The following is a 24,868-nucleotide window of genomic DNA, read 5'->3' as shown; positions in this document are numbered from 1 at the left end:
TCTGTAGATTATTTGAAAGAAGGTGTTGGCATTGCAAAGTCATAGGTTTGTTGATTTATTTATTTATTCATTAAGTTATAATGTGAGTGGCCAATTTAATAGTTAAATTACTGTCACTTAGTTTCAACTCACTGTCAGAACCTGGAATCTCTAGTTTAGAGTAAAAGAAACTAATAAGATCTCCAATCTGTTTAAATACTAAATGAATGAAGACTAAAATGAATGAAGACTAAAATGGATATTGGACAAAATTCTCTTTAATATGAGAAGGAAGAAAACTATCAGAAGCAAGTGCAGTGGTTCTTGGAGAAGTCAGGAATTCAAGTAGATATTGAAGGAAAATCCCTCCCAGATTAAACATGGAACCATAGTTTTATATTTTTTAAGAAATAAGCAATAACACAAAACCAAGAAGTGTGTGCAACTTTCTGTTACCAAATTCCCCCAATCCAAGTTTTATTTGTAATCCCAGTCCAACAGGAAGCAAAACAAAAATTACTTGGAAATGTTTAATGGTTTAAAAGAATGTCACTGAGTACCATAAGCCTTCTACACTCCCACTTTTTCAGAACTTAACCATTCAAGACAACTAGTTGTAAATTTCATCCCCCACAGCCTTTCTCTTTGTTTAATATATATTTCGTTGAGTAACACCATGAAGATAAGTTATCAGCTTGTATAAATTGTTTTGATATCCCGTCAAGTAAATAATCAGGATGGTATTTTTCACATGAAGGGGTCTCCCATCTGTGGGCGCTTGATTATATGGAAAACCTGGCTCAGGTTCTGGGAGAGATACCTGTACCATTGCAGAAATTCCATTTGCAGTTTTGGGATTCTTTGCTCACCATTGTTATTTGGGGTCATTTCAAAAGCATTTAAGGAGACCGAGTTAGTGGATATGCAAGATCTTGGTTAACCCATATTGATAAATAAAAACGTTTTTCAAAGAGGGGTTTAAAACTGCAATACCCTTCTTATAAAGAGGTTGTGTGATTATATGAAGTCAGGTTTTTTGGATGGTTTAGCTAACTAGTTTCTTGTGGTGGAATTAAGGCATAAAAATCCTTTTAAATGCTTTGTCTACCAATGGAAAGAGACATTTTAACTTTATTTTTAAAAAATACAGATTGATTATTGGTCTGCCCTTCAACCTGTGTGAATCACTAATATCTCACCGCTTCTGTGCACTGAGATATTGGGAAAATTGTCCTTGCCACAGAGAGCTTTCAGTATATTCAGTTACATTTCCTGATGAGACCAGAAAGCACAAAAGCAAATAATTAAATTCATTCCTGTTGTCATAAAGGCCCAGGAAAAGTGAAACTGTTAGAACATCTCTTTTGTGTCACCAGGTAGTGGCTGTAGCTGTTGTTAGGTGTTCATACACTTTTCATAAACTTTTTTAGTGTATTTGCATACATCCTACCCTTCTGGTAAAGCACGTGGCACAAAGGGAGCTGTGTTTTTGTTTGAACTGCAGCAGAAACAATAAAGTCAGTTAAGATCATCCTTGAGTTACTGGAACTCCTGATATTCAGTGTTCTGCAGCGTGACAAGTGAGTTTTTAATGACATAACGTGCTCAAGGGTAAATTACATGTTGAAAATCTTTGCTTTAAAGTATTCAAAGGGAATGTTCCTAATTTCTTTTGGCACGCAGGAATCCCGTTGGGGTGACAGGGAGTCCGAAAGCTCCTGGAGAAGAGGCGGAGAGCCGGAATCTGAATGGCGTCGAGCACCAGTGGAGAGGTAATCAGGGGTCACTGAGCCCCAGTTAGGTTGGGATCAAAGTATGGAGGCTCCCATTTTGTGGCTGCTGCTAAAGCTGCACTGACTGAGTAATATCTCGTGCCTTTACGTCTCTGAAAGTTACCTTCTGTTAAAAAGTTGCTTTGTAAGGATCTTGGAATGAGAGAGGCTTTATCTTGGAACTATGCTCAGATAACATTCCTGTTTTATTTGGCTTAGATATGTGAAGGCAAGCAGACACCTTCTGTGTGTGATAAAAAACTTGCTTCCTTGGATTCCTTTTTAAATGAACAATTTCTCTCCCACTCAAACTTCGGTGTTAGTTCTACAGATACAGAATGGGGAAGGATGGCAAGCAAATGCTTGTTCCTGGATGATGAAATTCTGAGATTATCCACTTAAAAAACTGACAGTAACTGTGAAAGTGCCAGAGCAGAAAACACATGCCATAAATTGAGCAAAGTTCCGAAGAACTGTATTGAACAGGGTGAGATAGATTTCTGAAGGAAGAATATTATGAATATACTTTGAACTTTAAAAAGAAATCCACACTTGTTTACATCTGTTTTGGATATGTACACTAATAATGAAGACTGTTAATACAGTTGTAGTAAACAAGATTTTTAACATATATCCGTTTTTCTGCTCCACGTCAGGGTGAACCGTAGCTAAAAATATTTCTGGTGGTGCACATCTAGTTGTTCTTAAAAGCCTATGCTGATAGAGAGAACACTGCTGATTCCAATTGGCAGTATGTTTTATGGCTTAATTAGCCTTGCAGCTAGATAGATTTTTGTAAACGTCTAACCCTGATTTCCAGTACAGCAATTTAAATCCATTACTGCTCACTCTGAATCCAGTCAAAGCAAATTGATTGACTCTTTCTCTCTCTAGTAATTCCTTATAATGTTTTAGAAGGATGTGATCTCTCTATAAACAAACTAGAATTCCATCTTTCCTTAAGAGCTGTGTTGCCATTCCTGGTAGTGATTCACTTTCTCACAAACTGCAGAATCTAACAATTGGATGAAACTGCTGGGTGAAGCCTTTCAGTACTCATGTATTGCATCAATTGTGATGCCCCATCCCTGGACATGTTCCAGGTTGGACGGACTTGGAGCAACCTGGGGTAGTGGAGCATGTCCCTGCCCATGGCAGGGGGTGGCATGAGATGATCTTCAAGGTCCCTTCCAACCCAAACCATTCAGTGATTTTGTGAAGTGTTTAATGCCCTTATTTGTATGCTTTAGTGGATTTTTTTTTCCACACAGAGTGATACAGCATGTCTTAGTCATTTCTCATTCAGCTTTTCTAGGGATTGATTAGAGAGAGTTTAAAAGTAATAGTTTAAAACGAGATTTAAAAATCCTAAGACCCTGAGACAGTATCTGAATGAATTAAATACTTGTTCATCTAATAAACATTATAACCATTCTTCCACATGTCTTTTATGGTAAAATAATCAGATTTTTGGAAGGGGAAGATTATCCAATTTGAGTCTAAATGGAAATTAACAATCTCCATGTCTTGGTTTTTACCTCACAGATCAATGATAATTGCATTCTCCCCTTATTCTTCCAAACCAGGAAATGCAATGCTTGCAATTCCTCAAAATTCTTGAGACTCTTGAGTTGTCACAAACTGTTGTCTCTTTGTTCTCACCTCTTCAAGTCCTACATCTGCTGTTTTGTATCAAGTCGTTGCTATTTTTTTGTTTACATTTTAGTACCATAGTGGATTTCTAAGCCCTGGGGTGTTCTTTTTGTTATGTTTTGGTTTGGGTTTTATTTTTTTAAAATCCACGAGATTCAACCCCAGTGCAGCTTCTCTTCTCCTGCCAAGAAGCAGGAGACACAGCATTTCTGTGATGTTCCATTTCTTGTTTCTTTTTATTGCTGAGGTAGGTTAATTTCCTGAAATAAATTAATTTGGTGACAAAAACTGGGTTTATGGTCTAAATGTACGTGTAAAATCCTGTAGACAGCAGACTTAATGGTGTATAGGGTTGCAGGTGCTTGGACAGGGGGGATACTTAATAGATGGCTGTGAAGGTTTTTAATATCGATTCTTTCAGACTTTCAGACAAGTTTGCCAAATTAGGCTTGGTGTAGAAGCCAGCCCTCTTCTCTGTGATGTTGCAGCAGATAACCACCAAGGGATTGTCCAAACGGTAGTTCTGAAGGAGATGATGAGCTGCTCAGTGTTTGCTGAAGCTGTAGGGACAGTGACCTACCGCTTTCCTAGCGATGAAGGGCATTAGAAGGTGCATTTTGAACCTGCACACCTCGTGTTTGGAACCACTCACCAAGTGGGTGCAGTCAGAGATGGCTTTGAGGGGTTTGATGCTGTCGATGTAAAGCTCTCCTGGATGTCACCTCCCACTTTTCCCTCCTTCCCTGTGGTTTTACAGAGACTGGCGCCGGGGAGATCCAAGAGACGACGAAAGACCTTTCCGACGCGGGGACGATCTGCCCCGGCGAGGGGACGATCTGCCCAGGCGTGGTCCTGCAGATGAAAAGGAGCGTCCTCCAGAATCAGCAGAGGACAGGCCACCCAGACGGGAAGGGGACGAGGACAGGCCTCCCAGGCGAGAAGGGGAAGAGGACAGGCCCCCCAGGCGTGGCTTGGATGAGGACAGGCCGCCCCGGCGTGGACTGGATGATGACCGAGGAAGCTGGCGAGCTGCAGATGACGACAGGGGTCCCAGACGCGGCCTGGATGATGACAGGCCCCCCAGACGCGCCCTGGATGATGACAGGCCCCCCAGACGCGCCTTGGATGATGACAGACCACCCAGACGCGCCCTGGATGATGACAGGCCCCCCAGACGCGCCCTGGATGACGACAGGCCCCCCCGGCGCGGCTTGGATGACGACAGAGGCAGCTGGCGCGCGGCGGATGACGACAGGGGACCCCGGCGCGGGCTGGATGACGACCGGCCGCCCCGCCGGGCTCTGGATGAGGACAGGCCCCCCAGGCGTGGGCTGGATGATGACAGGGGCAGCTGGAGGGCTGCAGATGACGACAGAGGGCCCCGGCGCGGGCTGGATGACGACAGAGGGCCCCGGCGCGGGCTGGATGACGACAGGGGACCCTGGCGGAACGCGGACGATGACAGGCTCTCCAGAAGAGATGATGACAGGGGCCCTTGGCGTGGCGGTGAAGACTCAAGGCCGGGTCCTTGGAGACCATTTGGTAAACCAGGTAAAACATAGTAATATAATAATCCTCCCTCCGAAGCGTGTGTTATCCTCATAGATGGTGGATGTAACGTACTTGATAGAGTGATGGGGGAGTCAGCTCTGAAAACATCTAGATGGATTTGGCCGATGTGGACACTCCTCTTCTTAGTGTAATTAAATCTTTTAATTTGGTTGAATTTAACAAAAAAAAAGCTTGTCTGAAAGATACACGATGGTCACACACTTAACACTGGTCACTTCCCTGTGTGCAAAGTTGAATGTTCTGCTGGCATCATTCTCAGTAGATTAGCAGACCTTGGACTCTTTCCCTACCTCTTCCGTGTGTCTGGTGTAAATCTTTTTCTAAAGGAGGATTTTGATACCTCATTCAAGTGGGTCTGGTTTTGGTGAGCCCTTTCTCTGTGTACAGAGATAATGTTTTTAACATTCCCTTTTTGTTTTTAACCCTTCCTGAAAGTCCCGCTTAGAGCAGAGCTTGGATTAGATGACCTTGAGATCTCCTAAAATCTGAATTATCCTATTCTTGTATTGTGTATTTCTGTTCTTAAGTGTCATTGATGGTGTTTAGAGCTGTTTCTGATTCTTTTCAGAAGTGTTGATGACATTTGAATGTTAGATAGGATTTTGATTTCCTGGTTCTTTTCACTTATGTATCAGCAAGCACCATGTCAGCTTTGATAGAGACTAATTCTGTAATCCAAACCCTTAGGAAACTTATTATAAATGTCAAAACTTACACTCCAGTTTTTTCTATTTAAACCCAAAACAGGCTACATAATAAAGGACTCCCATTCATAAATAACTGAGCAGTTATTGCAGGGTGCACTGTGTTAAGTGGATGGTAACAAAAGTCACCTTTTAAAGTACTGCTTTAAAAAGCAGTAAGTTCTTTAAACATCTGCTTGTTTAAAATCCCCTCACTTGTGGATTTTCACAAAGGCATCTGCTGTCAGAGCTACACCTTTTGCTTCTTCTTGCACTTGTTTTTCATTGGACCCTCGTGGTTTGTGGCTGAAAACTGCAGGGTGCAGCCAGCTCTGCTGGACCATTCCAGGCAGCCCTGACATGAGGTGTGCGTTACTGGCTCTACATTTAGCAGCTCACACAGTGTTTTCTCTGTTTCACCTCCCATGTTCAAACTTCTTACAGACATCTTGGGTTGGATCTTCAGGAGTCAGAACTTGTAAAACCGGTTTCTGTGACGGAAGTAAAGGGTTCTTTGTCTGCGAGAGAGATCAGAGGTCAGCCACAAACTCCTTTGACTGTGTTTCTGTCTTACAGGGGGGTGGAGAGAACGAGAGAAGGCTCGTGAGGACAGCTGGGGCCCTCCCCGAGACTCCAGACCTTCAGGAGACCGTGAATGGGATCGAGACAAAGATCGGGATGAAAATGAGAAGGAGCGGGAATTTGACAGGGAGAGAGATTTTGACCGAGATGATCGTTTCAGGCGTCCCAGGTCTGACTTCTCTGTTTAAGTACTTCTAGAATGTTTCTACTTTAAAAAAAAAAAAAAAACAAAACAGAAATAATGTGGAATTTCTGAGTGAAAGGAGCAAGGGTTGGTTTGTTGCCCTAAACTAAGCACTTCAGGCTAGCAGATTGATATAGGGGTATTTTGGGGCCTTTTTGGTTTGTTAATTTTAGGGTGATGTTATCTGTTTACAGGAGGGATTCCAAAATGCTTAAAATGCTTTTAAATTTTTCTTTTTAACCTGTTATCAAGACAATTCCCTGGTAGGCTCTGTAAAAACAAAACCAATTTGGGAAGTGTGTTAGACACCCACCGAGTCTGTAAATACCTGTGCTGTGATTTATTCGTGCTCCTTTTCTTAGCAAAGGTAAAAGTCTTAACGTTTAGTTTGATGTTTTGCATGGCCAAAGGGATGACGGCGGTTGGAGGAGAGGGCCAGCTGAGGAAACTTCCAGCTGGAGAGATTCAAGTCGTCGTGAGGAGTGGGACAGAGGTGGTCGTGACATGAGAGACCGACGTGGTGATGACAGGGAGCCGCCCCTCAGGAGAGGGCCACCCCTCCGATCCGAGCGGGAAGAGCGTAGGTTCATTTCAGTGTCCCTAAAATCCTGCATCCAGCCCAGAGCCTCCCTCTTCCTGACACTGCTGGCAGGGGCTCACAGGGGAATAGGTTATATTTTCAGTTGGTATTTAAACTGCCTTTCCATAAACAAAATAATAAAAAGCACCTTTGGCATGATGGAGAATTCTTCAGGGAATTTCAACTATTTGTACTTGTGTTCTTTTCCATTTTAGTAGCATTTCACATCTATGGTAGGAGGATAATATTTCAAGTGTGCGCTGCTCATAGGATTGTGTTCTGGATGTGTGTAGTCCTTGTGTTTAGAATATCAAGACAAAGGTCCCAGTAATTTCTGGCCCTTTCCTTAAAACCATTAAAATCTGACAAATATTTCTAAATGAGGGCTTCACACTATTAATGTTATTAATTTTGATGACAGACTTGTATTAATTTTGTATATTTATTAATCCTCTGCTGTGTTCTAAAAATACAGTAACAGCAAATCCATTTAGCCTGGAGGGACCACCACATGTTCCAATTCTGGCATTCTTACCTTCAGAATCTCGTTTTGTCTCTGCCCCAGATGTGGGTGTTCCTGCACTTGGGAGCAGGAACAGAACGTGGGATCAAACACAGGAGTGCTGCTGACAGAAAGGCAGAGTGTTCTCAGTGTGGACTTGTTTTTTTTTAATGTAACAAGAAGTTTTGGGATTTGACTTCTTGGCTTCTGCCACAGCTTTGTTCACACACAGTTGGGGTGGAACTCCTAGCATCCTTTTTGGTGGAAATGAACAGTTTTTCATACAGTAAAGGGTGGTGGATACTGCTACCAGTGGAGTCATGAATTCAGTACCATTTTACCTCTGATTCCAGTAGGCTGAAGAACAATTTCCTGTCTTTTAATAACAGCGAACACCTAAACATTTTCCACAGATTTTTCTGGTTTTGGGGTTCAGTCATTTCTAAGAAGTGACTTTCATGATTTTAACTCTGCTAATATAAGAATATATTTTACACCATAAACCCAGGTACATCAGTAGAACATTCTTATTGCAGTTACTGTGTTTTAAGGATGACAGTGGGCTTGCTCACCACAATCCCAAACCTGAGAAGAGGTTTGAGTAGTTCTGTTACTTCCCTATAAAATCAAAGCGTGTATTTGGCCGTTGTCAGCGTATTCCCTGTTGGCAGGGCCGAGGATCAGTAAATCCCGCTGCTGGGGTCGGGGCTGTTTGTTTGAACTCTTGCAGGCTGCTGCTGGAGCGTGACTGAGTTGTTTTTGTTTCTTCCTGCGCCGTAGCGAGCTCGTGGCGACGCGCTGACGACAGGAGGGAAGAGCGCGGGGAGGAACGGGAACCGGTGCGGCGCTCGGCCCCTGCTCCCGCTGCTCCTCCAGCTTCTGCTCCCCCAGCAGCATCCAAAGAGCGGGAAAGGGACGGGGAGAAGGAGAAAGGATCCTGGAAAACAGAGAAGGAGCGTGAGCCCGTCCGCCGCACTAAAAACGAGACAGATGAAGAAGGCTGGACCACTGTACGACGTTAAGTGGGAATCAGAGAGTTTAACCCGATGTTTTAGCTTTGATTTGATCGAATCCACGGATTATATTTGTGCTTATAAACATTCTGAATTGGAATTCTTTAACCGATGTTTTGAGGTAACATGAAAGCATGAATTACTTACTCATATAGATTGATCATGCACAAAACTCACAGCAGAAGGTTGGAAATTGAATGGCAGTTTTTGAAATTTCAAATGATGCTTATTTCATGGGTCATTCGTTGCTAAAATAAAAAGAAGCAAGCCCAACAGCTGTCTTCAGTACAGCTTCTCTCTTGCACCAAAACAAGGCTGCCCTTTTTATTTTTAGTCTTTCTTAGTTTGGAATGGGGTATTATTGTCACAGGACGTGAATTTGAAAACGCCTCTGTTCACACAGTGGAATTATTGAAAAAGCAGAGCTAAAAGAATTTGCATAATTAGCTAAAAAGTAAAAAAAGCCCTCTTTCACATAGGTATCTTGGAGGGAAGGCGGTTTCTGAGATATTTTATCACTATCTAAATTCAGTAAGTTGTTTAAATTTGAATTGAATACAATAAACATTGTGAATTAGCTACACTGGGATATTTTCTGTAGATTTACTTGAATCCATACTGCCTATGAGGCCACTTTGCAGTCATTGTTCCAGTAACGTACACACTGCTGCAGTGTACAAATCAAACTTGCAGCTTTTACAATTTCAGTGTTTTGGTAAGCATATGGCTATGTACTTTCTTTTGCCAATATCACAACTGCTTTTTCCATTACTGGATAATTCATGCCTTTCAAGGATTTATAAATATCGTCATATTTAAAATGTGTGGTTTTGGAGAAATTGTTCAATTTTCCCCCCAATTCTTTGTCTTCAGGGTCAATTCTTTCCCTTTCCAAAAAAGTAATTTGTAGTAATGGCTGTGTTGACTTCAAAGCTGGGGTGCAGTAACAACAAGAAACGATCTGGTCACACTGAAGCCAACACAGAACTTGCTGCTGTGTGTTTCTTCAATGATAAATAAACAACTTAAGGAATTAGCTGCTGCAGTGTCTTGACTTTTTAGTGAGTCCTGCACCATGTGTTTATGCAGAGCAGCTGTTGAGCAACCCTTTTCTGTTCTCAGACCTGTTCTGTACTAGCTGAAAGAGAAAACACCTGGGCTAGTTTCTCCCCTCGAAGCCTGGTATTTGAACAGAAGTTGTAATGCTCCTCTTGTCATTTTCCTGACCTCTTCTGGGTTATCCAGGGCCAGTAGTTTTCTTGGGAAAAGCTTGCTCTCAGAGCCATCTTCTCAGGGCTTGGTTTTTGTGTCTTTGGATTTGTCATGTCATTGCTGGTTGAGTCTCAGGACTCCTTCACAGAAGTAGTGTTTTCGAAGCATAAAAAAATACTGTGTTTTTTGTTCTTTATACAGTCCCAAAAAGGATGGAACTGGAGAGCAGCAGCCATCCAGTAATGGGGTGTGCTGGATCTGGAGTAGGGGGTGTTGCTGTTCTTCAGCCTCCTCCTGTCCTTGCATTCTTTGTCACAGGACCAAGGGACCCGGGAGCTCACTTTGCTGCTGGCTGTGAAATTCCTGTGATACTTAGAACCGTGTTTGCTTTTGAACACCTCTAATGCTGTGGACTGCACAACTCTTCTGGAAGCCTCTTCAATGCTTGACTGGCTCCAGCCTGAAAAACCAGTGTCACAGAATGGTTTGGGTTAAAGGAGACCTCAAAGGTCATCCTGTCCAAATCTGTGGCAGTGTTTTCCACCCTCATTGTTAAAAACCCTCTTGTATCTAATCTGAATCAACCGCTCTTCAGTTGAAGACCGTTACCCCTTTTCCTATCACAACAAAATCTGCCAAAAAATCTGTTTTCATCCTTCTTACAGGCCCCCTTCAAAGGCACGATTGGGGTTCTGTGGAACCTGCTGTTCTCCAGGCTGAAAAACCCCAACTCCCAGGCTTTCCTCAAAGGAGAGGTGCTCCAGCTCTCTGGTCATGTTGTGGTCCTCAGAAAGTTTAAACCTCTCTTGGCTTCTACCCTGTGTCGTTTTGCTCACTGTATGCTACTGTGGAAAGCTGGGATTTTCCAGGTAACTTCCTTGTAGGAAATGGGTGGCTGCTGTGAGGTCTCCCCTAAAACCCTTCCTTCTTCCAGGCTGAACAAGCCCTGTCTCCTCCCAGGTGTGTGCTCCAGCCCCTGAACTCTGCTGAGCCCAGCTCAAATTTGGCCAAGTCCTTGCATGGGGGCAGTGGAACCCCAAAGAGCACAGAAGAGAGGTGAGGTGAGCTGAGGGGGTACTTTCCTTCTACAGGCTGGGATCCAGGCCCCAGCAGTTCAGTGCCCAGCTCAGACAGCCTGGGATCTACTGGCTCATGCTCACCTTTTCCCCTGCCAGGGCCCAGAGGTATTTGAGCCCCCAGCCTGCCACAGCGAGGGCTCCTTCCTTGGCTGGGCAGGCCCCTGCCCTGCTCCCTCTTGAATTCAGCAGGCTCCTGTCCGTGCCTCTTTCCAGCAGGTGTGTGGGGTGGAGCTCCCACTTCGGTGTCATCCTGTGGCTGCCTCCAGGGCCCACAGTGCTGAGCCCGGACATCCAGCTGGCTTTTCTGCCCCCTTTGTAATGTGGGCTGCAGCATCCTGAGCTGGGTGCAAGGATATTGTGTGAGACATTGCTGAGAGCCTTGTTAAAGTTGAGATGAAGAAAATCCAGTGCTCCTTCCCTCGTCAACAAAGATACTTTATTATAGAAGGCAGGTGAGCCAGGTATGGTTTACTCTCAATAATTCCATTCTGGCTGTTCCCAGTCATCTTCTGCATGTCCCCAAAGAGATGTTGTGATAGGACTTCCTCTGATTTTCCTAGGGACTGATGTGATACCATCTGGCCTGTGCTTTCTCAGATGGTCCTTTCAGCCTTTTATCAACGACACCCACCATGTTTGCTTTTCTCCAGCCTTGTAATATGTAAATAGTAATTATACCTTCAGTTACATAGTTTTAATTGTAGCCACGCAAAGACATTTTCACACAGGGATGAGTGTTTGTCACCCCTCTACCAGCTAAAGCTGTTTCCCAATCTGTGTTATTAATTTGCATTGAGATTGTGATAATGTCAGAGTGTTACATTCTCAGGACCGGGCAGCTTGAGAAGAGGCTGGGGAGATGTGAGCTTTGCAGGCATGCCAGTGTGTTTATTTTATTGCTTGAGCTGTTTAGACAGAATACTGACAGCGATCAAAAACCTCTGCTGACCAAACCCAACAGCTCAAACCTCCACCTCCTGCCATCATAAAACATGAGCACAAAATTTGGTTACCTGAAAGTGTTGATGAAGCCAAGTGAGTTTTGTGTCAATCTTTGCCTTGTTTGAGTCACGTTCCATTAAACAGCTAAAATTTTCAGCGAACGTCAGAATAATACAGACTGTCACAGGCCGTATTTAAAAAGCAGAATTTAAGGCTGCTGCACTTTGAATGGATGTAAATGTTGCCGGATTAAAATAAATCTCCAGCAAGGCAGTGCCAGGTTTGAAAAGTGCTGTTTCCTTCCTTCTCCAGGAGCAGTCCAGACACTGACCCAGCCCATGACTGGGTCATCAGGGTCCTCAGCAGAAAGATGGCATGACTTGCATTATATTTAAGCTTTCTCTAGAATGCTTTACCTATAAAGACTAGTATTTTTTTTACTAAATCCATATTTATGAGAACTGGCAGGGTGCAGCGGTGTTATTCCTGACTGGGGACAGCCACAACTGCAGCCCAGGACATGTGGTGACTTTGGTGACCTCAGTGAGGCCATGAGGGCAGCCAGGAGGATGTTGGGGTGGGCTGGTGGGAGCCAGGAGGCATCTCAGACATCGAGAGTACTGGAAGGCTTGTCTTGCTGTAAATGAAACGCATCTTTAGTTGTTTTACTGTCCTTGGGCTGCTGTCATTGGCAGGAACTGCTGCATGTAAGCAAGTTTTCCTCCTGTGGCTAGAGGGTACTGCTGAATGGTGTCAGCCTACAGAGCGAAGGCATTGGGTCAGTGAAATGCAAGATCCCAAATGTACCTGTTATTCAGGCACTAGTGCCCATCCTGTGGTTTGCTGCAGCACTGCAAGAGTAGGCACTCAAGTGGTGTTACAAAAACACCCAATTCTTCCTCTTCTGCCATGGCAGGATCAGCTGGAATCCTCTACACTTTGGCTGGTCTGCCTCTTAAATAAAATTAATGCATTTCATTACAGTAGAATGGAGATTCTAAAAACTATCCCACTGCATTTTGCTAATCAAAACCTCCCTTGCTGCACTTTAATCTCTGTTAGCCCTTTCTCTCTTGGGCAGAAGGCTTTGCTAAACCTTGTTCCATTTTTAGTGTATCACTTGTTCTGTCTAGACAACAGGCATTTTAGAGTTATATCTTCCTCCCCATGCAACTATTAGCAACTCATCTCCAGTAAAAATTAATCTATATAACTGGTGGGGCAAAGTGGCACTGTAAAAAAACAAACAAACAAACAAACAAACCCCACAACATTTTATAGCTATTGGGGTTTGGTCCTATGGTATCTTCCTGAGGCACTGGTCAGCAGACTGACAGCAACCTGCCCAAACTGAACTTCCACTAAAGATGGGCACAGACTTACCTGACTTCAGCTGAGTAACATCACCTATACATGTGAAAGTAGTTTCTAATTAGAAGTCTTTTTGCCAAGACTAGGACCAGCTGAGGATGATTATCCAATATTGTGTTCACTCCTCTTGCCAGACTATCACTATAGAAAAGATTCCATGACTTACATGCACAGGTTTAAACAGGTGATCATAATATTTTGATTTGCAGATGGTCACAGAAGAGTGAAAATAGTATCTCACTTTTCAGAGACCTCTTTTGTGGAGAATAATACAGCTCCAACCCGGGCTGCTTTCAGATTAGGCTCTTTGCTGTTCTATAATTTAGATTACTAAAGCAATCAGTTCCCTGTATTTAAGAAGTCAAGGAAGAAAAACAAACACTGTGTTGTAATAACCTTTTCAGAGTGACCAAGAACAAGCATGTTTCTGCTCACTCAGTGCCACAAGGAGTGTGCTGGTGCACCAGAAACTACAGGAGCTTACTTAAAAAAAAAAAGTCAAAAATCCTTTAGGGTTTAGTCTTTGTTAGACTCTCACTTGTAAATCTTAAAAGGGCAAATTGTCCTGTTGAATGATTACATAAAGTAACTGAAGAGCCTTGCTGTCAGGCTCTCTTTTGCTGAATCCTGTCATCTTTCTGCAATAGTCTGAGGTTTGTTGTTTGGGTTTTTTTTACCTCCCCCACCCCCCCACCCCCAACTGGTCTTGAAGCTGTTCCTCTTCCACTTTACCTGTTAAGCTTTTGATGAGATGCCTAATGCTGGGTAGCAGCGACGACAGGCAGCTCTTGGCCTTTCCAGAGCAAGGCTGCAGGTCCTGGGAGAGCAGAACCTGGAGCAGCAGGCAGCAGCACAGGCCGTGGGTGCAAGCTTTCCTCTTACACAGGCTCTGCAGAAGGCCAGTGCCATCCAAGACACAGGATCTGCTGTTATCCTGAGGGATTTCCAGGCGTTGCTATAGGGCTGGTACTGCGCAGCAGCTTTATGTAAAGACCAGAGAGGCGGGGCAGGGACATGGCAAACACCTCCAATCCAGCCCGGCCAGTTAACCCTCAGAAAACACCCGAGACAGATTTTCTTTGATCTTTCTTGCTTTTGTGTCCAGTAACAGTTAACTGCATTAAAAAACGTATATAAAGATCTTCAAACTTCCCACAAGGAGGTAACAAAAGTACAGAAGAAAACTCTTCCCACAGCGTCACACTTGAGCTCGATTCTAATGTGTGGTGGACACAGATTAAAGCTATGTGGACCAGGAATCACAAAACCAAACACATCTGACTTCAGCAGCTTAGAAGAGCCTGTGGTGCACTCCCCAGAGAGCAAGAGACAAAATGTAATGGATATAGCACGAGGAGAGAGGCTGGCACAAGGTAGCTGCAGCCACGGAGTATGATTTAATGCAAGCCCCACTGCATTCGATAATTAGACCTGACACCATCTTTGGAGCCATCTGATGGAGATTTAAGGGAACACTTCCACACACAATCACTTTCTCCCTCCTAATTGCTGTGGCTGGGAGTCAACAGCGGTGATGAATAATGAACCCTGGGTCCTCATCCCCAGCCCATCCCACATGTTTTGACTCGGTTCTTGACTGTCCTGCCGTCCTGACCCCATCTGTCACCCTGCCGAGCAGCTTTTCAAAAGGAAACCACCAGTGTGGATAACTCCTCACTTTCCTAGTTCCCTGCCTCTGGCAGGACCAATCTCCTTTCTCATCTTCCTGGTGATGTCCCAGCAGTTCCTCCACAAGGCTCTCTTCACCTCCCTCTTCTTGTCAGGGCAACCGAGCACCCCTCCACATCCCAGGCGTTGCTAAAGCCATACAGCAGTGTCACCTTCTGCACTGAAAACTCCAGCACCCATCTTTCTGCTCCAGAGTATTCTTAAACTCCAAACTGCTGCTGCTCCTTGTCCTACCTCTGGGTAACAAAAAACAAAACGACACCCCCCCCTCCCTCCCCACCCCGCCCCCCCCCCAAAAAAAAAAAAAAAAAAAAAACACAAACAACAACAAAAAAAAAACACACCACCAAAACAAACCAAAGCAATTTCTTTTCTCTTGGGGATTAAAAGTGATATAGCCCCGGCTGATATTGAGTACTAAGGAACTACCATCACCCAGAGAGGACCAGGACTTCAGCCTTATTCTTATGCTTTGTACAGTCTGCGTAGCGTTAAGGATATTTGTTATCCACATGGGCAGATCTCTTTTACTTGCAAAAAGTTAAAGCCACATTCTCTGAACTCCCGAAAATAAACAACCTCCCTTTTCTTCCATTCTCCTACGGTCACAGCATTCTGCTTTGGCCAGGTCTCTTTCCATCAGGCTTCCCCCATTCTCCACCACAAACACAGCTGCATCAAAGCTTGTCCGATTGCCATTCCATCGGCCTTTCTGTCAGCAGAAAGGGCTCAGTTTGCACTCCGGCCCAGAGTCATCACGTTTTCAAACACGCACTCGGGTGTTTCCTCCTCTCAGACCTTCCCTAAAGCCGAGTATTCGGCACGGGGACCCGCGAGAGCGGCGCCATCGGTGACCGCTCGGATGCTGCGATTTCGGGAAGCAGGTGTTAATTACCGAGGGCAGCTTCGATCGCGATTTGCTCACCGGTTTTAAAAAACCGGCTAAGGAAACCGCTCGGATGTTCGCTTTAAGAGCTGAAAGGCGGAGTGTCGTACCCTAATTAAATCCCCCGCTGTTAACCGGCAATGAAGAGCAGCTCTCCCGCCCGATGTCCCGGCGGCACGGAGCGCTCGGGACGAGCCGGGCAGGAGGCTGCGCTGCCCCGCCCGGGCACCGGGGACCCCCGCCACCTCCCCGGCCGTGGGTTTAACCCCGGGACCCCCCCCGCCCGTCCCGCGCACACCCACCCAGTCAGACCTCGCCGTCTCCGTAAAAATCACATATAGATATATTTTTTTCTTACAATAAACAAACACAGCGCATCTCCGCCTCGCGGTGCCCGGGGCCGGGCTCCGCGCGTTCCAGCGCGCAGCGGCCGCCCCGGGGCCGGGGCAGTGTCAGCGTGGGGGGCAGCGGGGCGAGCCCCGGGGGTCCCGGCCGCTAGCGGCCCTTCCTGCCCAGGGCGGTCCGGGCGTGCCGGAGCTGCCGGGCCGCCGGCACTTTGGAGAGGGGGCAGTACTTGATGGTGTGGGCATTGTCGCCGCTGGCGCCGCAGAGGGGGCAGGTGTAGCGCCGCAGCACCGGGCACAGGACGCGGCCGTCGGGTCCTTTGAGGATGTGCGTGGTGTAGAGGGCCACCGCCTCCTTGTTGTTCCGGCAGAAGACGCAGACCTGCAGCTCGGGCTTGAGCAGGCGGGAGGCGGCCCGCGGGTGCGCCGGCAGCCGCCCCGCCACCACCACGCCGCCCCAGGCGTGGGCAGAGCCCTCCCGGCCCGGGTGCTCCCCCGAGCAGTCGAACACCACGGCGGCGGGGCCGCCGCGCCCGGGAAAGGGGCTGAAGTCGGCGAAGCGCTCCTCCAGCAGCCCCTCGCCGTGGTGGTGGTGATGGTGATGCCCGCACAGGTCCAGGTCGTGCAAGTCCAGCGCGCCCTCGAAGTACGGCCCCGCCGCCTCTTCCTCCTCCTCCTCCTCTTCCTCCTCCTCCTCGGCCGGCGGCACGGCGGCCGCTACCACCACCGAGGGGGGCTCGGCGCCGAAGCCCTTGCCCGGCCGCACGGCCTTGGTGATGAGCGTGGCCAGCCCCAGGTAGTCGTTCCAGGAGTTGAAGACGTTCCCGCAGGCGCTGTGGCTCCGGCCGCCGTAGCGGGCGCCCGGCAGGCACTCGACGGGCGGGAGGTGCCGGTGTTGCTCCAGCTTGGCGCCCGGGAATGCCTCCATGGGAGCGGCCCCTCCCTCGGGCGCGGTGCGGGGCAGCGCCGGGCGCTCCGAGCGCTCCGGGGCCGCTCCCGCTCCCCGCTGCCTCTGCGGGCGCGCGGCCGCGCCGAGCGCCTCAAGTAGGGGGCGGGGGCGCGGCTGCCGCGCTCCCATTGGCTGCCGGCCAGAGCCCCCTGCGCTCATTGGCTGAGCCGCGGCGGGGGTGTGGCTCGGCCGCGGTCGGGGCGCGCTCCGGTCCCGCAGGTGCGGCGGCACCGGGATTCGGAATAGGATCGGGATCGGGACCAGAACCGGGATTCGGACTGGGATCGGGATCGGGACAGGGACCGGGATTTAGATTGGGATCGGGATCGGGAGCAGAACCGGGATAGGGACCAGGATTCGGACTGGGATCGTGATAGGGACCGGAATTCGGACTGGGATCGGGATCGGGACAGGGACCGGAATTCAGACTGGGATCAGGATCGGTACCAAAACCGGGACAGGGACCGGGATAGGGACCGGGATTCGGACTGGGATCGAGACCAGGAGCTGGATCAGGACCAGGATCGGGACGAGGATCGGAACCGGGACAGGGATCAGGACCAAGAGCGGGACCAGGATTGGGATCGGGATGGGGACCGCGAGCGGAGCCGCAGGATGCTCCGGGAGCAGCCCGTGCGAGCCGAACCCGACCGAGCACAGGCCCGGCGGGGAGGAGCGGTGCTGCTCCGAGCGTTCCGGCGCTGGCAGGGAGCAGTCTCCGCCAAGTTTAGCGCTGTACGAGTAAGAACAGGCTCCAACGACCCTCGTAAGCTCATGGAGGGCAGCAGGAGCCTTCCCGTTGATGCTGATAATGGTCTGGAGCAGAGGTGATTTCTTCTTTGCACCCCTGTTAGAAATGGGTTTTAATTAATTAAATTAGAGAAGGTTTGGCTGGGGTCTCAGGTGAGATACGTGCTGCTCAGGCATGGGGAACCAGTATAGGATATTCAACCCTAGAAAGGGACGGGCCTGTGCCTGTGAGTGCTCTGTGTGCAGAGGTGGGTCAGAGGCACCTGGGCAGCAGGACAGGCAGCAGGACAGGCAGCAGGACAGGCAGCAGTGTCCCACAGCACCCACCTGTTGGGCTCACCCCTTTGGTCAGTCCTTGCAGGGCAGCTGCCATGCCGCAGGACAAGGGACGTGGTGAGGAGATGCAGTTCCTCTTTGTTGTCCCTGATGGTTCCCATGCAGTCAGGCCACCCAGAAAACAGATCCTCCTTTGGGAAGCATCAGGTGTGCTTTTCCATTTGGGCAAGAGGAGTTGACAATGCAAAGATGCTATTAATTTCCAGCCCCTGGTGAGAGCTGCTGGGCTGAGCAGGGTGGGTGTTTTGTCAGAAGTAAATCCGTCTCCCCTGAGCACAGCCCTGATTTGTCAGTCTAACAGATGCTCCTCTGGCTGGTAAAGCAGCCTCTCAGTGTGTTTAGTTTGCATCTGAAATGGGCAGGTTTCATAAGCTCAGGTGTCAGGGATAGCTCCCCAGGGGCTGCCTTCGGCACCGGGGGCTGGATCTGCCTCCCCAGCCACATGAAGTGCCTGGGAAGTGGGCGTATCAAGGAGCAGGGAAAAATACGGATGGCTGCAGGGAGCAGGGCTGGCTGGAAGCAGTGTTTCAGAGCATGAATTCTCTGCTTGGAAAATGGGACTCCTTTCAGTACTGAAAACATTTGCAAAGGAAGTTGCAGACCATGCTTGTGTGGGACACGGTTCTGCACCGGGTGACATTTCACAGCTATGGGGTGTCAGGCTCAGCCCAGAGCTCATCTCGGAGATGCAGTTATGTGACAGAACTTTGCCCTCTTCAGTGGAGTGTTTCAGGGCCTGATTTGCACTGGAGCCAGCAGGGAATGGCAGAGGTAACAGATGGGTGACAGGGCACGGGGTGATCAGTCAGAGTGGTTGAGCATCACTTCCTGGAGCAATTGTTGTATCTCATCTTCTGTAGACATTTTAAGAGGCAGAGTGAATAATTTCACATCACTGCTGGAGCAGTGTGTGTAGCTACGGGCAGAGAGGAAAATGGCCCAGTTCCCCTCACTGCCAATGCAGGGAGTGATGGAGAACCTGGAGCAACATAAAAAAATATCCTCACTGGGAAAATATTGTGAAGGATAGACACCTGTCACCAGCACTGCAGTAACAGCATCCTCTATTTGACCAACAGCTCAGCAAAGCTCAGTGCCTTGGCAATCCAAGTGTTTGAGGTATGTTGCAGGAGTTATTTCATTGCTTTGTTTGTCCAGACTTTTTCCCATGGACCTGCATGTTCCAGGTGTTGAGCAATACTCAACAGCTCCACTCAGGTCCCTGCAGAGCTTTTGGGCATTGTCAGACTTGCACCAACCTCATGCCCGCTCTTCAGGGTCACCCAGTCACAGTGCTGGTGCGAGAGCAGGGAATCAATCCCACTGTTGACAAATGAACCAATGTCGTGGTGAAGCTCTTCATCAATTTCAAGCAGTAAACAAAATATGTGGTCAAGAAGAGCCAATGGACAAACAGCTGCCTCTAGGAAGGACTGGTGTTTTGGTGTGCTTTGAAATGTTCTTTGTTTGAAACGCTGAGAACTGCATGAAAAACTACTGTGTTGTGCTCAGCTGGAAGTTGGGATTATTTCTGACTGTGCCAAACTACTCTTTAGGCAATCCTCGTCAGGACTTGGGCAGTGTAAAACCACAGCTGTCTTGGTGGTGTCTCATGTGAGCTCTTGTGGCAAGGCTGTGCAGCAACCCTGGCAAAGTGTCATCCGGAGCAGAAGTGACAAATGGCTGTTGGCACTGTGAATTCAGCACCGCTGCCCAAACCCTGCCCAGCCGAGGGGAAAGTTTTCTGCTCCCTCAGAGCAGCGAGAAGCCGTGTCAGAAATTCCAGCTTATCCGAGCGCAGGAAGCCATCAGATCTGCTGGGGTCTGAGAAATCTGCTTGGGGAGCTCCCACTGGCCACAGGAATATGTGAAGTCCAAGACTGCTCCTGGGAATACAGACACACACACACACACACACACACACACACATGTGTATGAAATCTGTGGACGTGCCAGCTGCAGGTGAGTGAGGCCTTTGCTCGGGGTCGGAGGAAAGATTTCTTCGTATTAAAGCAAAAGTGATCTAACGAGTGACTCAAGAATGATAGAAGGATTTAAGCACAGAGGGGTTTGAGTGCATGCAGGACAGCTGTCAAGTTTAGAGAGGAGATTAGCAGCTCATTTGAGAGATGCATTAGGAAAGGCTTGCTCTGGGGGGCTGTGAGCTCCCCTGGGGCTGGCGAGGATTTACTGTCTGTGAGTGTTGATGTACTGTGCACGTTATGAAGCTTGCCATCCCAGCAGCTTTGATACGTTCCAGCTTTTCTTTAAAGCCCCTGTGGATTTTAAAGTGGCTTTCATTTAACGTGGGAGATGTTGACAAGCTCCCCCAGGAGGCCGGCAAGTTCTCGGAAGGGTCTTTTAAAATTTTAGCTTCTCCACCACTTCCAGAAGACTTTTTCCCCCCCTGCTCTGGAATAGCAGGGAGTGGTTTGTTTCTGACAGCACTAAAAATACACGAGGTGTCTGCTGACACGGGGAAGATACGCCCTGTGCTGCTTGGACTCCCGGCCTAGCCTTCAGGAGTCCTACCTAAAGCTTTTGGCTTAACAGATGAAGCTTGTGTTTGGAAAGCTGACGTTTATGGCACAGAGCAATCCCCTTCAGAGGATTGGAAGCAGCTGGTGGCACTGACATGCGTGGGTTAGGTGTCGGTGGAGGATACAAACGCAACCCGTGGGAGCAGAGCTTTGGCCTGGGGTCTGCTCAGAGGCCCAGCATCGATATTAGATGTGCCTGAGGGAGAAGAACTTCCTCTGGTGTTCCCCTTCTCAAAAGGGAGGGGTGCACGAGGCTTGTGCAGGTGGGGGGCTCTGGGGAGGAAGCCTCTGCTCCTTGTCAGTGGTGTGAGGAAGGTGGGGGATCCCAGGAATGGCATCTCCCAGGAAAAGGAGGGGCTCAGCTGGCGTGGCAATGTTGGCAAGAAGGATAAAGAAATCATCCTAGCTCCTTTTTACTGGCAAAAAACTACCTGGGATGGAGGATTAGGGCAAAACATGACTTTGGTTTGGGGAATCTTTCTTCGGAGGAGTGCTTTTGCTTTTGTTGTGTGGAAGCACTGATCCTTCAAAGAGGTGGAAATCTGACTGAGAAGGAGGCAGTGGTGGTTTCACCTTCTCCTGATCTGTGCTGAGCCCAGGGGCTATTCCAGCATAACCAAACACGTCAGGTGTTTCTTTAACAGGGTACCAGACTTCTCCAGGGTGTTGAGCACAACTTTCACTGCCCTGGGGGCAGGAGTGGCTGTCCAAATCACTCATTTTAGAGTTATATGACAGTCCCCAGGTAACTGCAGCAAATGTTTACCCAGGCAAACAGAGCTGGTGGAGAATATGATGCATTTTTAGCTGTCTTTCAATTTGATTCAGCCACTGGAAGTGAGGAACAGCACACAGCATTAGCCAGCTCTGTAAGAGCTGCTGCTCCACCTCATAGCATGGAGACAACTGGAAAGAGCTGAGAGCAGAAAATAAAAGGTGCTTCCAAGAATGCATCATTGTCATCAGGTAAGTGATGTGCTCATCACAACAGAAGGTTATATGGGCAACCTAAACATGGCTCTGACTGTTGAGTGCTCGAATTTCCTGCAAAATGCCATCATTTCCTCTGTTTTGTTTAATCTCTTGCAATGGCACCTTGGACCAAGAGCATTCAGCAGAGCCCAAACTGCCCCGTGACAGCATCAGCCCGGCTGTGGCTGCAGCAGTAGGGGTGCTCAGGGCATGTGTGGGGGCTGGAGGGGACAGCTGAGCCCTCTCCAGGCCTGGCAGCAAAGAGGAGGAGAAGAGACTTTGTGCTCTGGGGGCTGACAGTGCACAGAGAAGAGAAACTGAATTTCCTCTCCCTCCCAAAAAAAGTTTGTCAGCTGAAGGAGACAAAGTCCTTCCTGGACACAGACTTTTAAAAAGCTTCAGAACGTTGCTGAGAGTGTTGGAAACAGTAGCTGTAAAAAAAATCCATTACAAGACTAAATTTACAATCAAAAATGTATCTAATCTAATTATCGTGGCTGATAAACTATCAGCTCTTCCATCATCTCTTGCAAATGCACGGAATTTAAAGGAGAATGCAAAGGTCATAGACAACCAGCCAGGGGTTTGACTTGCCCATCCAAACCACTGCAGAACACAAATGAAGCCAAGAGCCAAATGTTTATCAGCAGAACCATATTTGTCTTGAGCATATACTGACATATGGAGAGGGATGTCAAAGGGGCATAGAAATTAATATATATACTGTTTATGAGAAAATCAAATGGTTTTTATGAAAACTGAAAGGTAGGTTTGGTTTCTTTTTTTCTTGAAGAACAGTTTGTGTTTATTCATTTTATTAATATATCAAGGAAATGTAATAAATGCTATAAGCACTTCAGTTCCTAAATGTCAGACGTGATTTCTCTTTACAGCAAATCAGACTCATGTTGAAATGGAGAGCCAGGTTCTTCTGCAAAGATGCTGTGAGCCTGAAATGGCACTGGAAGTGTGTTAATTTTACAGTTTTGCATGAATTAAATGTTATTGAACTTTATTATTACTGGATATCTCTGGATATCCCTGGAAGTGTCCAAAGTCAGGCTGCATGGGCCTCTGATCAAGCTGGTCTAGTGCAAGGTGTCCCTGCCTGTGGCAGGAGGGTTGGAAAGAGATTTAAAGTCCCTCCCAACCCAAACCATTCTGTGATTCTGCGACCTCAAACTCAAGTATTTGGGGAGCAGGAACTCTCTGAGCTGAGCTGAGCTGCTCATCTGCAGCCAATGGCCTGTACCCTGTGCATTTGGAGATGCTGAGGTTGAAATCCCAGCCTGCTGGACTCCTCTGCAGCCAGGGGTTCATCTTTGGGGCTTATTGTGGCTGGCAGGTTGGCATCATGTGCCTCTGTCAGAGCCTGCCCCAGCAGCTGTGTCAGCTTTGTTCCTCTCGGGGGTATTTTGGAGCTTTCACACATCGAATTTTGGGGTGTCAGTTGGCTTTGCCTGCAGGTAATGTTGTTTCACACTTTCCTTTAACTCCGGGATAATAATAAATGAAACCCCAGTCCAGCAAGCATTCAGTGTGTGCTTATCCTGGCAGGCCTTGCCACAGGACCTGCAGTTTTTCCCAAAGCTGGCAGTTTTTGTTAGATTTCAGGAGACCACAGAGCCCTTAAGGCACAGAAAGATGTCCTGGTGACTCACAGTGCAGACTAAACTCCTGTTTAATATCAGTGATCAAAATCCTCCTTACTTAAAGGGGGTGCCAAGAGTTTGTGCACTGATTTCATCTGCTGTTGCCCCTGCTTTCTTGTCTCCTGTGCAGGGTCATGGAAGTGGAAGGCCAAGTCAATGTGTTTGGGGAAAATCAGAGGTTTTCTGTTTTGGATAAGTGTCTGGATTCATTGAAAAGAATATTTCAAATAAAATTTTGGCTAGACACTTTACATTCCTTTATGTATTCCTCCTCTCCAAAAATCACTGCTCCAGGATATCCTTGAAAGAACTCAATGCTTGCATGAAGATTTATTGCTTTTAGTTTCTGAATCTGTTCTGAACTGAATAAGCAAATGCTACTGCATATTTCTAATAACAACAAGAATTCCCGCAGAATTTCTGAGGTCTGTCTGGCTGATTAAATCCAGCAAAGTCTCCTGCTAAGCTCCTTGGCAGAGCCAGCCAAATTCAAGGACTTTTAGACAATCAAAAATTCATTTCTGAAGATTTTTTTATTGTGTGAAGTTTTACCAAGCAGAATTATATATATATATATTAGTTGCAATGATCCGTATAAATGTCATGCACACATGCAAGACAGTAGATAAGTTCCTTATATATTAATTTCACACGGTGAGGATAATGGCATTTCTCCTGACAACTTGATTAAATTTGTAAAATTCCTAGTGAAAAATAGTCATTGCATCTTCTGTCAAGCTGGTAAGCACAATTTAGCTGAGAGAGAAAAGCAATCCGAAAAATCAGGCTTGCACTTGGAAATTGCTTGTGAAAACTTACACTCGTTTTCTGTTTTGTTGCTTGGTAAAAGGAGTAACCAGAGGGTTCTTCATTGTCCTGCCTGCTTGGTGGTGCTGGCTTTCTTAATCTGAAATTGAAGTTGTCTCTGTTGGGAAGAGCTGTGATGTCCAAGAAAACAAACAACTGAAGAATACTGAAGTCATTAAAACACCAGGAAATAATTTTGGATCGGTCGAAACATTTTACATTTCTGATATATTTTGGGATCTGTTATCTTCTCAGAAATCACAGCCTGGATCCCCACGGACACCAGTGAGATTGGATGCTCCCAGTGTGTTTCAGTGGATTGCAACTGTGGCCTTTCACATCCTTGAGAATTCTGTGTTAAGTTTCTAAATTCTTGCACTCCTGTTTTCTCACAAATCCCATTCAGAGCCTGACGTCAGAGCATGACTTCATTTGTATTTTCAGAAGAACTATTTTGCTCAAACCTTTGGGTGCTTTTGAATCACTTTTTTTTTTTTTTTTTTTTTTTTCCTGAAGGGATAACCCACTAATTATACGTGAAAATTGTACCTCAAAGATCCATCTTAATAATATAATCGCAGCAGCGAAGCAACTGGTGTGATTATGTGCACCATTGCACTTTTCAGCCATTAACCAGCTTTTCTTGGTTAATGAAGTTAGTAAAACCTAGAATGTGCTTTGCTGGAAAACATCCAGTGCAATCTCATTATCACCTACAAGCCTCTATAATTGGGGCGATAATGTGCAAAAACATTATATGGCCGATAAGTGCAATGGGATTAAAAGAGGGCCAAGCTCAGCTCTCAGGCACACGTGACA

General features: G+C 47.0%; 2 protein-coding genes and 1 long non-coding RNA gene across 3 annotated transcripts in view; 2 read left to right on the top strand and 1 right to left on the bottom strand.

Moving 5' to 3' along the window:
* EIF3A (eukaryotic translation initiation factor 3 subunit A) overlaps positions 1-9,556 on the top strand; it is a 28,277-nt gene extending 18,721 nt beyond the window's left edge. Inside the window, exons 18-22 of the mRNA XM_040070850.2 lie at positions 1,663-1,751; positions 4,162-4,955; positions 6,236-6,410; positions 6,836-7,005; positions 8,288-9,556. Of these exons, the coding sequence (XP_039926784.1) occupies positions 1,663-1,751; positions 4,162-4,955; positions 6,236-6,410; positions 6,836-7,005; positions 8,288-8,529 (1,470 nt within the window). The 3' untranslated portion in view covers positions 8,530-9,556. The remainder of the gene's footprint in view (positions 1-1,662; positions 1,752-4,161; positions 4,956-6,235; positions 6,411-6,835; positions 7,006-8,287) is intronic.
* Positions 9,557-16,149: 6,593 nt separating this feature from the next.
* On the bottom strand, positions 16,150-16,997 carry NANOS1 (nanos C2HC-type zinc finger 1). The gene has a single exon (XM_040071687.2). It carries the CDS (start codon positions 16,969-16,971, stop codon positions 16,195-16,197), a length of 777 nt encoding a protein of 258 aa, XP_039927621.1. The 5' UTR covers positions 16,972-16,997; the 3' UTR covers positions 16,150-16,194.
* A 3,900-nt stretch (positions 16,998-20,897) lies between these two features.
* On the top strand, positions 20,898-24,512 carry LOC120756089 (uncharacterized). Its single transcript, XR_005702017.2, has 3 exons — positions 20,898-21,363; positions 21,447-21,584; positions 24,093-24,512. It is a non-coding gene; the product is annotated as an uncharacterized LOC120756089 (long non-coding RNA).
* Positions 24,513-24,868: the final 356 nt, after the last annotated feature.

This window comes from Hirundo rustica, chromosome 8, assembly GCF_015227805.2.
Source record: "Hirundo rustica isolate bHirRus1 chromosome 8, bHirRus1.pri.v3, whole genome shotgun sequence".
In the NCBI taxonomy this organism is placed as follows: Eukaryota; Metazoa; Chordata; class Aves; order Passeriformes; family Hirundinidae; genus Hirundo; species Hirundo rustica.
Note: the sequence above shows the minus strand (reverse complement) of the source record. Positions and strands in the feature narration are given on the sequence as shown.

Excerpts from the sequence above, each read along its gene's own strand:
- NANOS1 (XM_040071687.2), bottom strand. The coding sequence starts at position 16,971 with ATGGAGGCATTCCCGGGCGCCAAGCTGGAGCAACACCGGCACCTCCCG.